At 50.6% G+C, this 12,376-nt stretch overlaps 1 protein-coding gene across 1 annotated transcript in view; it reads right to left on the bottom strand.

The window, feature by feature from the left end:
• The window catches only part of FGF18 (fibroblast growth factor 18), a 33,008-nt gene extending 26,930 nt beyond the window's left edge, over positions 1-6,078 (bottom strand). The window contains exons 1-2 of the mRNA XM_060635023.3: positions 5,039-6,078; positions 4,829-4,865 (exon numbers count right to left, since the gene is read on the bottom strand). Coding sequence (XP_060491006.1) covers positions 4,829-4,865; positions 5,039-5,070 — 69 coding nt within the window. The 5' untranslated portion in view covers positions 5,071-6,078. The remainder of the gene's footprint in view (positions 1-4,828; positions 4,866-5,038) is intronic.
• Between the last annotated feature and the right edge of the window lie 6,298 nt (positions 6,079-12,376).

Here is a 12,376-nt window from a genome sequence, read left to right as displayed (position 1 = left end):
GCCCAGGGAGGGAGGCCATTCAGTGAGCCAGTGACAAATCCAGGACTGATCCCAGGGGTCCTGAGACTGTTTCTGCTCTGTGGCCCACAGGAGGCTTGTCCTTGGCCCCATCTTCGGCACCGGAGCATTTTAAATGGCCCATGGGCGTGATGCCATTTAGATGTCAGAGCAATGAACAAACACCTCCCAGCCCCTACCAGCAAGCCTGATTAAAGCCTGAGGGGCCCGCTGACCCACCAACGTTTCAGAACAAGTCCCCAGACTCAGGCCCAAAGTGGAGACAACAGGCCTCTGCCCTTTCTGAGGCCCGGTGGCCATCGCCCAGCCCAGGCCACCCTGACAAGGCCCTTAGCACTACCGCTGTATCCCTGGCATACAGGGTCCCTGTATCCCTGGCAGTGTTCTGCCAGTCTGCAAGTGGGGGCAACTGGACACGGTAAGAAATGCGGAGCACACAGAGGTGAACCAGAAAGTCCCCGCCCTCAGAAAGGAAACAATCCACATCTCCCCTCTCCTGGCCACCAGGAGGAGACAGTGCCCTGGGGAAGGGGAGCTTACCACCCTGACAGGGGCGTGGGGGCCAGGGAGCCCTCCCCAAACAAGAGGCACTGGGGCTAGAGCCCTGGACAGAGGACCAGGCTCCGCACTGGCCCCTGCTCTCACCCTGCTCTCACCGCTTTGTTGGTTGTTTTCTTCCCATTCTACACATCCCAAAGCTGAGACCTGAGAGGTTAAGAAACTTGCCAAGGTCATACAGCAAAGGTAAGGCAGTGCGGCAACAGGGAGCCAGGCTAGCGGACTCCAGAGCCCTTAGGCTGCCGTTTAATAAGCCTGGGGCCCAGAGCCAGGTGACCCAGAGTCGAAGCCAGCACTGCCTCTGTCCTGCTCAGTGGACAGAGGCAGGTTATTTCATGCTTCTGGGCCACACTTCCTTGTCTGTAGAATTCCCTAGTGCCAGGCTGGTTGTGAGGCTTAACCTCCGTGATGTGAGAAAGTGCCTGCCTGTCACATAGCGACCCTTTCAGTCCAGAACATTCCAGGAAAATCAAGGTCTGCAGACTCTGAGTCAGATGCCTCCCATCGGAGACACCTACCCGGGCTCTGACCATCTGGTACAACGTAGACCCATCAGGAGAATCCCAGGGGAATCTCTCACTGAGGAACCCTAGCATCCCTCTTGGAACTCTCCTTTCCCACCAGTATTCTTTCTGAATAATTTTGGTATTCTTTCTGAAAAAGTCTGTCTGGTGTCGGGGAAACCAAGAGCCTTAGAGTTTTCCTGGGCTGGATATGCCAGCCTCCCTGCACTTCTCAGGAGGCAGGATTAAAGGAACTCAGGTTTACCTGGCACTCTCCCCTCTAGCCTGGGTGCATCTTGAGGCCAGAAACTGACTTGGGTTGTTCCCAGGGCTGGCAAGAAGGAGGTTTCCAGCAAGTGTTTGTTGAATGAATACCTGACCGGATGGACAGAGGGATGATGTTGCTGCCTTAAGAAATCAAATGTGCTACCCAATAGGATAGCTTCCCATCATCCTCATGTCCCAAAGGACTCTGTCTCTGGCTTTCCTATTGTAGCCAACTAGAAGAAAGGTTCAAATCCTCACTGAGGAAGCCAGGTGTGGGGGGTGGTCAGGCCAAGAGGGGGCGTGGAAGGAAACTTCAAAACTTGAACACATCATGCGGTGAGGGAGGAAGTGGAGCTCTGGGAGTGACAAGGGCTGGATGGCAGAAACCCCCCTTCCCAGGCTCGCCTCAAGCCTGGCCTGTCTGGGGAAGGCCAGGACCTAGCCGAGCCTGGCGGTAGGAACAATGTCAGGCAGGTGCCGGCCAAGCTGCGTGAAAAGCCCAGCCCGGTGTCATTGTCAGCGCTCAGCCAAGTGCAGAAAAGCAATTTACTGGTCACGCCGCCTGCTCCCCTCGGAAATTTTTAAAATTCTTCCGATTTGAGCTATCCGTGGTGTCCCAAGTTGTATGGAGAAGGGATTTTATTAAATTCCCAGCTTCCCGCTTCCTGGGGTGGCCAGCAGGGGGGAGGGGGCAGGGCGGGGCTCACCACATGGTTGGTTGGGGGGGAGCGAGGGGGAGGGCAGTGTCTGGCATTGACTGTGTTCTCTCGAAAATGTGGCTAGAGATGGGGGCTGATGACTGATGGCTGGGGAGAAGGGAGGAGCCCAGAAACTCTAACTGCTAAGACTGGAGCAGTCCCCCAAAACATAGAGGTGGGGGAAGGGAAGGGCATAGGTGTGTCCATTTCCCAGCAGAACAACATACCCTCCTGGGTAGGTGAGAATTTCCAAACCCTTCTCCACACTTAGCATGTATCACTTCAGCCTCAAAGCCACCCTTCTCCCAAATGATGAAGCTAACACTCACAGGGGTCTACAAAGGAGGAAGGAGGAAGCTGGAACTCAGGTCCAGTCTGACAGATTGTAAAGCCCTGAGCCCTTCCCACCATGCAGGAAGGCCTCCCCTGGCCCCAAGGGAGCTCTCATCACCCCTGCTAAGTGTACCCCGCCAGCGAAGTAGCTGCTCTCCCAACACCGCCTCGGCAGGCAGCGGACCTCAGCTCCCAGCAACTACCACTCCCACCCCTCATCTCTACCTCTCACGGCCACTCCACCTTTGTCCCTAAAGCATGAGTGGGGACATAAGCTTGCCGTTTCTTTATTGTTTAGGAATCATAGGTGCTTTTGAAAATCCGTGGAGAGCTGAGAGTCCTCTCGAAGATGTGAGCGCATCTGAGCACCATTTTGGTGCAACGTTTCAGGGGCCTGCCTCCTCCATAATCCCGTCCTTAGATACTCTCTGGGTGCATGGACCATGGGTTAACTACATCAGCCTGATGGCAGTTCGGATGGGGAAAGGCTGCCAAGAAAGGAAGAGGGAAGACAGCGAGGAGAGGAGGCGCCATCACCTGCTTGAAGCCCTAACCCAGGTGTCCCACCCAGCTCTATCCTAAGAAGCTAGCTCTAGCTCTGGCCAGGAGGTGGAGGTGGGATGCAGAGTCCAGGTTCCCTCCCTCACACTTCCCCAGAGAATACAAAGACCATACTGCAAACCCTCCTGGGCCCTGCTTTAAGGACCAAGGGGCAGCCAGCACCAGGAGGGCCACCAAGTCCACAGCCATTCCCTGCCTGCAATGCCCATTTCATCACGGCCCCATCCCCAGGTGCAGCACTTAGGGAAAAGAGCTCCCATCCAGGTAAGACAAACAGATCCCCTGGAGTGACCCTGGGACCTGCCCTCTGCTTGGAGACTCAGCTGTAAACCAGGCAGGCCATGCCTGGCACTGGCTCTCTGACACCAGCCATTCCCACCCCTGCCCCCACCATCATAGGGTCACATCTGCTTTGGCAAACAGCCAGTTTTAAGTTACTGACTCCAGTTATATTGATTCAAGGAGTCACTGGGGACCCCGGCCTGACTAACAGGAGGAGAGAACCCATCAGTCTGTCTGTCCGTCCACCCATCCATCCATCCATCCTTATAGCCCCCCGCCCCAATTAGCTGCCCCAAGCCCAGTGTCCATCCTGACGCTGAGTCCTCTCCCAGGAGTGGAAGGCGAGGTAAGCAGACCCGCCACCACACCAAACACTGAGAGAGGCTGCTGAGTCTCAGTAGCACTCAACACTCACAACACTCCTTATGCCGTAAAGCTGGGAGAGCCACAATTTTCCCTGCTCGGGGGTCTTTTGGGGCACCTCTGGAACCCCAAAAGCTAAAACCTGAGCATCTTCTCTAACCCTGCAGACACCTGCCTTCAACCCAGGGGGTAAGGGGCAGATAATCTCTTTTGGCCCCTATTCAGCTCCTCCTAGGGCCCCTCCCTTGCAGCTCTAAGTGGGTGGGGGGCTAGGGCAGCTGGCACTTCCTATTCCCTTTCCCTTTGCCGCCCCCCCGCCCCCCAACCATGCTGAGGCAGCCCTGGTCTGGTTCTAATCGGGGCTGAAGTCGCTCCCTCCTTCCCTCTTCTCTTTCTCTGCCCCCCCCCCCCCACGCTTTTCCTTCATTTCCACGGCTTTGGAAGCCAGCGCGTTCCAACTGTCTGCGTGCCAAGACCTTCCCGAGTCTGAAAGCTGCTGAAGTAACAGATCAGATTTTAGCAAGTGCTTTCCAGGCTGAGCGCCAAGCCCTCTTCTGATTCACAGGGAGCGAGCAAGCGAGCGGGGAGCAAGGCGGGGAACAAGCCGAGGGCCACACCACCTTGGGCAAGGGTGTGCAGAACGTGGCCAATTCCGTAGCGGCTTCAAGGGCAATGGCCCCTCAGCCCAATCGCCCGTCTCTACTACCTCTCACCGAGTCTCCTAGCGCTCGCTCGCGTGCTCTCTCTCTCTCTCTCTCTCTCCCTCTCTCTCTCTCCTGCAAACGCCTTTGAAACCACAGAGTAATTTACAACTGAAGCTTTCTCCCTGGACTCAAAATCCATTCGGCTGAAAGGAGCTTTTTTGTTTGGAAGAGCGAGCGGAGATATTAAGGACGGTTGGCAGAAAAAATGCCCAGGTCCCAACTCCTCGCCGATTGTGGGCAGGGGGCTTGGAGCAGGGCACATTGCAGCGGGTGAGTCCGCTGGTTCCGGGGATCTCTTCCCAGCCGAGGCCGACAGGGGCCGCGCCAGTCTGAGCCCTGCAGCACAGCCCCTTGCCCTTGGCTGGTCCCCCGCCGGCGCAGGGCGCGCGCGGAGCCGCCCTTTGGCGCCCTGGGAACAGGTGCACTGGGCTCGGCGCCCAGTAGGGGTGGGGCACAAGGAGGGGGCGCGGCCCGGGGAAGGGGGGTCGACCTGTACCGAGAGGCAGGGGCAGGGGGAGGTCAGAGTCAGGATCCCACATACCTGTACCTGGAAGCACAGCAGCAGGAAGTGTAAACACCTGCGGGAGAGAGATGGAGAGGTGGTCAGTGGGACTTGAGGGAGGGGGGCGCGCGGACAGACAAACCGATACGCAGTCGGAAAGTCAGACGAACGGCCGGGCGGGCAGACAGAGTCACAGGCACACGGACAGACGGCAAGGCAGGGTAGGCAGCCCCGCGCGCGGGCGCTTACAGGCAAGTGCAGGCGGAGGGCGCTGAATACATCGCTGGGCGGGGGGGAGGCGGCGGCTCCTAGCCCAGCCTGCACATGTCCGCTCCGCGCGGCCGGGACCGGGCGCCTCCGCCGCCGCCGCCGCCGCCGCCGCCGCTGCTGCTGCTCCCTCCTCGCCGGCTGCTGCTGCTGCAGACTCTGCTGCTCCGGGGCGCTCCGCGGCGCGCCCTGCGGCATCAGCGCCCCGCGCGGCTCCTCCCGAGCGCTGCGCCCTCCGGGCTGGCGCGGGGGCTACGGGGTGGCCGCCGCTGTGCAAGAGGCGCCCGGCTGGTGCGGGGAAGCTTGCTCACTGCTGACCGTCCGTCTGTCCGGGCGTCTGCGGGAGGCTGGCTGCTCGGTTCACTCCGGGGGCAGCATGCGCGGCGGGGCTGGAAGCTGGGGCGCGCTCTCCGGCCGGGGCGCGGGGCGGTGCGGGGCCAGAGGTCAGCGCTCCAGGGCCGGGGCGCGCGGCTGCAGCAGGAACGCGTCACGGCCGCACCGTCTGGGCGCCCGCCGGCTCATGTCTCCTCCTCCGCGTCTCTCCGGCCGTGCGCATCGCCGCCTCCCACCACTGGCGGCGGCCGGGGCGTTTTCTAAGCGCGGGCGGCGAGGGGGCGGGGGGCCGGGGGCGGGCCCGGGCCCGAGTCGGCACAATGAGGATGCGGGGCCCGGGGGCTCCCCCCTCGGGGCGCGGCCGGACGGGCGCTCAGCTCGGCTGGGTGCGCCGCGCCCACATCAAAGGCGGCCCAGCCTGCTTGCCTGCCCGCCGCGGCCTCTCCACTGCCTCCGCCTTCTCCTGGCGGCTCCGGGTTGGAGGGAGGCGCTCAGACTCTCGGCGACAGGACCGGCGAGGGGCAGAGCCCGCGAGGCTGGAGCTGGTGAACGCTGGAAGCCGTCGGAGCTCTGCGCCCGGGCGCAATGACCCGCGCCGCGGCGCAAATCCTGCCGGAATTGGGAAGGCTGCGGTCCCCAAGAACGCAGTTAGGTGCGGGGCGTCCTCACTCGCCCACATTCGCTACTAGCACTCACTCACACCCTTTAGCGCAGGAGTGGGGAGCCAGGAGGGGGCGGGTCAGGCCCAGCCCCCGGGGCGGCACCGCTTAAGAGGGTTCGTTTTTACCCGCCCTGTGAGTCCACGCAGGAACGTGGCGTGCCCCAGATGCCTACTCGGATGGCTGGCACTCTTAAGTGAGACCCCTTCGTATCTCTCCGTCCTTGCCCCTGCGGGAAAGGGGGTCTCCAGGACTTCTCTCCCCCTCAACCCCTTCCAGGACTCTCGGGTCGCTTCTCCCGCTCCCAGCTGGGCTCCCGGGTAGACAAGCCTGCTTTGGAAACGCGCGGCTGCCACCTAGCGGCACTGAAGTGTCGCTGCAATCCCGCCCAAGAGGGCTACAGGAAGCAACCAGCAGGACTCTGGTCAGCGACCACTCCAGGCCCTCCTCCCGCCACCTGGCTGAGACTTGCTTCCGTTTGCACACTAAGCGATTTAGTTCTTTTCTAACCAGGTCAACAATGAGGACATCTCTTCTCACCGCCTCTCCCCGCTTCAGAGGCGTCAGGTGTTCTTGTCATGTGCAACTGCCTCACTCTCTAGTGAAGTTTCTAGTGGCAGGCTTCCTGATGCTAAGGGAGAGGTCATAGTGGGAAGGACACTGAAGAACAAACTCAAAAAGCAAAATTCAGAAATCCATGCTATCTGGGCTAGATCCCTCCTGTGTCCTTGGCGGCAGCTGACAGCCTTCATTTCACTAGAGCATAAACTGAAGTAGCTGCTGTCAAACAGCGCTATTTCTCAGTTACGGAATACGAAATTTCAACTGTTCCAAGTATCAGTCCTCTCTGCAAGCTGTTTTAAGTTCCTTTTAAAGCTGAGGCTCTTAAACAGGCAGCCTCTATTTCAGCATTGGACACAAGAGCAGAAAACCTTTTGAAAACTGGGTACTGGGTGATGAAAAGGTCCCTGTGTGAAGCACTGGACTCAATTTAGACATTCTCATTGCAAGGACTGATCTTGCTATACTATTATTAGTTACTTTTAAATGGAATGCATACATAACTGTGTTCTACGTAAAATGCTTGCAACTTTTTCCAATGTTCAGATAAAGTATGTCTTTCAACTGCACAAATATCACCCAAGTTAAGGCTGACCCAAAAGGTCCAGTCAAGAGAACAGTCCTGAATAAGAGCATCAACTCAAAAGTCAGAAATCCTGGATTTGAATATTGCCTCCAACATTTACTTATAAATTCCAGCAAGTAACAGTCTGAGACTCTGCTTCATCTACAAACTATGGCTAAGAACAGTAACAACCCGAGTTGTTTCCAGTTACTGAATGAGGTCATTCAGAGTCTGGCACATAATGAAGGCTCCAAAGGTTTTAGCTGTTATTAGTAATTGTAATTATGATTCTCAGATTTTCACTTATGATTTCATGAAGTAGGTAGTATCATTCTCAACTTACAGTTGAAGAGGTGTCTAACCAGAAGGTCTTGACTCCAGATTTACACCTCAAATCTAGTTTTCATACTTTTCTTACTCCATACGTGAATCTTTTATGAGGTTTTCCTATCTCAATTTGACATGTTCATATAGCACTTAATATGTAATACTAATTTGGTAGTCACTTATCAATTCATTCAATCACCATTTATGGAGATCCTGCTGTCAGGCCATGGGGGAAGAAAGACAAGTTCTTGTCCTGAAAAAGCCACTTCACTGGGGGCACCTGAGTGGCTCAGTCTGTTAAACATCTGACTCCTGATTTTTTGGTTCAGGTGAAGCTCTCACGGTTGGTGGGATCAAGCCCCACATCAGGCTCTACACTGACAGCACAGAGCCTGCCTGGGATTCTCTCTCCTTCTCTGCTCCCTTCCCCAAAATAAACGTAAAAGTAATAAAAAAATAATAATAAAAAGCCACTTCACTTCTAGGGAAGATGGGCAATGAGCAAGTTGAGAGAGAAATTCTAGCTTGTTATCAGGGCTTTGAAGAAAACCAGTGGTAAAGAAAACACTTCTAGGTAATATTTGGGCTAAGACACAAAGGTGGGGAGAACCAGCCATGCAAAGGAATGTTCCAAGCAAAAGACATCAAGTGCCTGCAAGGAGAAAAAGGCTAGGTGACAGGAAGGACTAAGCCAGGGGTGAGTGGCAAGAGTTGAGGGTAAAAACAGGCAAATGCTCAATCATGACTTGTAGGCTCTCAGAGGCCAATACATACCCAAAAGCCTTTTTTTTTTTTAAAGCCACTATTTATGTACAATTCTTAAGTGCGTATGTTTTAAGTGTGAGTTTGGAAAATGTTTGTATGTATGTCAACACCTTTCTGGGGGTACCTGTATGGCTGTCAGTTAAGCATCGGTCAAGCATCTCGATTTTACTTCAGGTCATGGTCTCAAGGTTCTTGAGTTCAAGCCCCGCCCCTGCATCCGGTTCTGTGCCGGACTGTGTGAAGCCTGCTGGGATTCCCCCTCCCTGTCCCTCCTCTCAAAATATAAACAAAACAAAAACCTGAAGCATAGGCTCCCCACACCCATCACTGGTCCCAATTTAACATTTGTTGGCACTAGATTCTAGTGTAACATAAACTGAACCATGTATTATGTGCGATTTTGTGTCTGGCCTCTTGCTCTCATGTTGAGATTCATCCTCATCCATTGATGATGGTCAGTTGTTCATTCTTATTGCCAAGTAGTACTCACCAGTGTGGACATGCAATTAGTCTGTCAAAGGCTTTGAAACGAAGGGTCAAAATCCATTTTTTCAAAAGGTTACTGTAGGTGATAATGAGTTAGAATGTTCCAATTGTGGCAGTGAGGGAGGCCAATGCAGGCCACTACAGTTTGGGCTACATGGCTGTGTGCTAATTCAGTTCCCAGCTGTAGTAAGCCAGTAATACCCCCTTGTTGTCTTCCGCAGAACTGAAAATTTAAAGGGAGTTGAGAATGTGTATTGACTGCTAGTACAATGGGATGTTAAGTCCTACAGGACAGTTAACTGTTTTGCTTACTTACTAATCCTAAACACTTAGAACTTTGGTACACAGTATACATTTAATTATTTTAGATTCCTCCCATCTCTTTTTCAAGAGTGAAAGTAAATTAACATCCGACATTTTTTTTCCCACTTCTCCCCAACCTAAGACTAAAATAAAGTATTTTGGAGACAGATGGGAGAGCCTCCAGCCTAAGAACCCAGGACAGAGCCTCAAGCCTTCAACAGCATCAAGTAGTTTGGTTAAGAGCAGACCCTTAACACAGATAAGCCTCAACAATTTTCTCAAAACCAGCACTTAGAACTTTCACAGCATTAAACAGGACCTCTAACTGCCAAATTCATGAGTCAGGGAGCAGCAACTGGCTCTTTGGCAAGAACTGGCTGGAAGGTAGCCTTAGACTTTCTGAAATAACATTAACCCTTTACTGTTAACTATACTGGAATTAAAAAACTCAACAAAATAAAAAATTTTAACCCCTTTATCTCCAGAGCCCAGATCACTACCTTTGATTCAGAGCATCAGTGCACGTGACCCTCAACTTTTCTTGGACAGTTTCAAAAAGCCCCACACCCTAGACATTTTCTCTCCCCTCATTAAGCTAGTGGTTGTCAGCCAAAAAAGTTACAGTGAAATACCAATACAGGATTTCAGGATACTTAAAACTCAATACACTTCCAGAGGTTACCAGAACATCAACCCATCATTCTGAAAATTGGTAAGTGAAAAGAATAAAACATTAAAATATCTGTTTTTCGAAGTCAGGAACAAAGGGAAACAATAAAAGTGGGTATTTTAAAAGAAATGTCTGCAGAACAGTGAATGGTATTGCTAAGAACTAAGCCATTAAACATTCATATTCAGCAGACTGGCCTAAGGAAGGGAAATAGAATTATTCCATCAAAAAGTACTAAATATAAAAAGTATTACTCCTGGCAAATCCATAAATTCTCAAAATTAAGAACAAAGCAGCTTCTCTTACAGGTCCCTCTACTATGAATCAAAAAAGATTAGTATTAGGGACAAAGAAAAATAATTGTTTTTTTCCTATTTATCTTAGAAAACTAAAAATGTGGAGTGCCTGGGTGGCTCAGTTAAGCACCTCGTGATTTCATCTCAGGTCATGACTGAGCCCCATATGTTGGGCTGCATGCTGGACATGGAGTCTGCTTGAGATTCTCTCTCCCCCTTCGCCTCTCTGCCCAGCTGGTGCTCTAACATAAAACTAATTTTTAAAAGCTAAATATGCTTTAAAACTTTAGTTTTCTCAAAGTACCTCATTTGTTTTTAGCAATTAAACCAATATTGATCTAAGTACGGCCAATGTCACTTAATAATTTGCACTCCTTGAAAAGGAGGAATTTCTAGTCATAAGCCTTACCTTATTTAGTTGGCTGAGGTCTAGAACCAAGCACTATTAGTGACTTTTGAGGCACATGACATACCTGGAATCTTTACTGAAGATGGATTTGATTAGTTTTATCTTATGAGCAAGAACAGGGTACAGGGTCACCAGTAAGGCCAACCCTAAGAATAGGGAGTAGTGCTTTTGATTTTCCTGCTACATCCGTACCCATGAAATAATAAACCCAAGTGTTAACTTCTACACAAAACTACTCAAATAAACAAATCAGACCTACATTTTGGAGACATAATGCAAAAGTACACTTCTACTTTTGAACATTTTAAGTAACTAATTACCTAATATACTCCCATATCATCACATTCTGCAATGTAAATCACTACCTAGGAAAGGAATGACAACTCTAATGTATTTAACTCACGGTAGCACTATTTTACACCAGTAAGTTTTAAAAAGTCATGTGTAGCTTGTTTTGGAATTCTATCAACTTAATGATCTTTTAAACATTAATATAAACATCCTTTAAGCCAAAGGCACTGTTCAGTGAAATGAAGAACAATGAACATTCACCATTTCCATTGGAGTCTCCATTAACAATGGTATAAAATGAGAAACTACAAGGATAGACCTCCTGGAGCGAGGAAATGGAACACTCAATGAAGAAAAACAAAACCTGAAGTAAACGACTAGAAGAAGCACCTAACCCCTGGAAACTGGGATTAGAAAGACAGTACTGCACCAACCTTTTCCCCACCTCCCAAAATAAGGTTACTGTACCAAAAACACTCAAGAAATTAAAAGGCTGGTGGTATCTGTTCATCCCATCAAAATATCTGCAACTGCAGCCTGATGAGCAAGAGCAATCCTCCTAATCAATATAAAAAAGACTGAGAGGTGAAAAAAAATGAGTAAACAATGCATGGGGTGAAAAAGAGTTTCTTCAGACTTCAGATACTATGTCCCCAAACACCAAGGAAGAGCATTTGGAAGTTAAAAAAATAAAACACAATTTTGATGACATAAAATAGTCTCTTCTCCTAAAGTTTAAACAGAAAGGAATGAGGAAAAACATCCAAGAGAACCAAACAGAAGGCCTAAGAACGGATAGAAGTTAAGCAAGAGACTGAAATCTCCCAAGAAAATGGCCCCAAACTGGAAAAGTCTCTGGAGGACAGACCCAGTTTACCCAGGGCCCAGAATAAGACCTAAAACTTTAGAAAACCAACAACAATCTTAAAAATGAATTCTCAGAAAAACTGGTCATATACAAAAGAACACATGAAAACATCAGGAGGACAAAAACGGCACAATTAAAATTCTAAGATTTAGCGGCACTGAACTTGGTTAAAAAGTGACTTTTCAGATTATATGTACTCAGAAAATACCTCCTCCACAGATTAGCAAACTACTGGATACACCACAACAAAACAATAGAACAGTAATCTAACCATGACACCATCATGCAACCGGCACATGGTAAAACATAGATCCCAAGGATTAGCCTCTGAATGTCCTCATGTAACCACCACATGCAATAAATTAACTTTTCTCCCAAGGATCTACAAATGTATAAATTATGTGCTATTTTGGGCAAACTGAGAAAAAGGTCAACAGAATTCATCTTCTGTTCTGGTTTAGATGAAGAACCGAAGTTAAGAAAGCCTGCTACAAGCTGTTTAACATGCCAGATTTTACCAGTGAAAAGGCTGGGTACGTGGATAGGTGGCCTGACCGAACATCTGGAAACACGCCTGCATGACCACAATTATCAACCATTATCAGGAGGTAGGAAAGTAGAAGCATTAAATGCTCACGATGAAAAATTAAGAAGCAGGAACAATTTAAAGGGTTTAGGGCAAGGACTGTTTCTCAGGGGATTTTTAGGTGTTATCTGATACTTTTAACTATGTACAGCTAGTTCTTTGACAAAGTTTAAGGGTAAATAATAGAAAGAGAAACAGTGC

Source organism: Panthera onca, chromosome A1 (assembly GCF_046562875.1).
Source record: "Panthera onca isolate mPanOnc1 chromosome A1, mPanOnc1 haplotype 2, whole genome shotgun sequence".
In the NCBI taxonomy this organism is placed as follows: domain Eukaryota; kingdom Metazoa; phylum Chordata; class Mammalia; order Carnivora; family Felidae; genus Panthera; species Panthera onca.
Note: the sequence above shows the minus strand (reverse complement) of the source record. Positions and strands in the feature narration are given on the sequence as shown.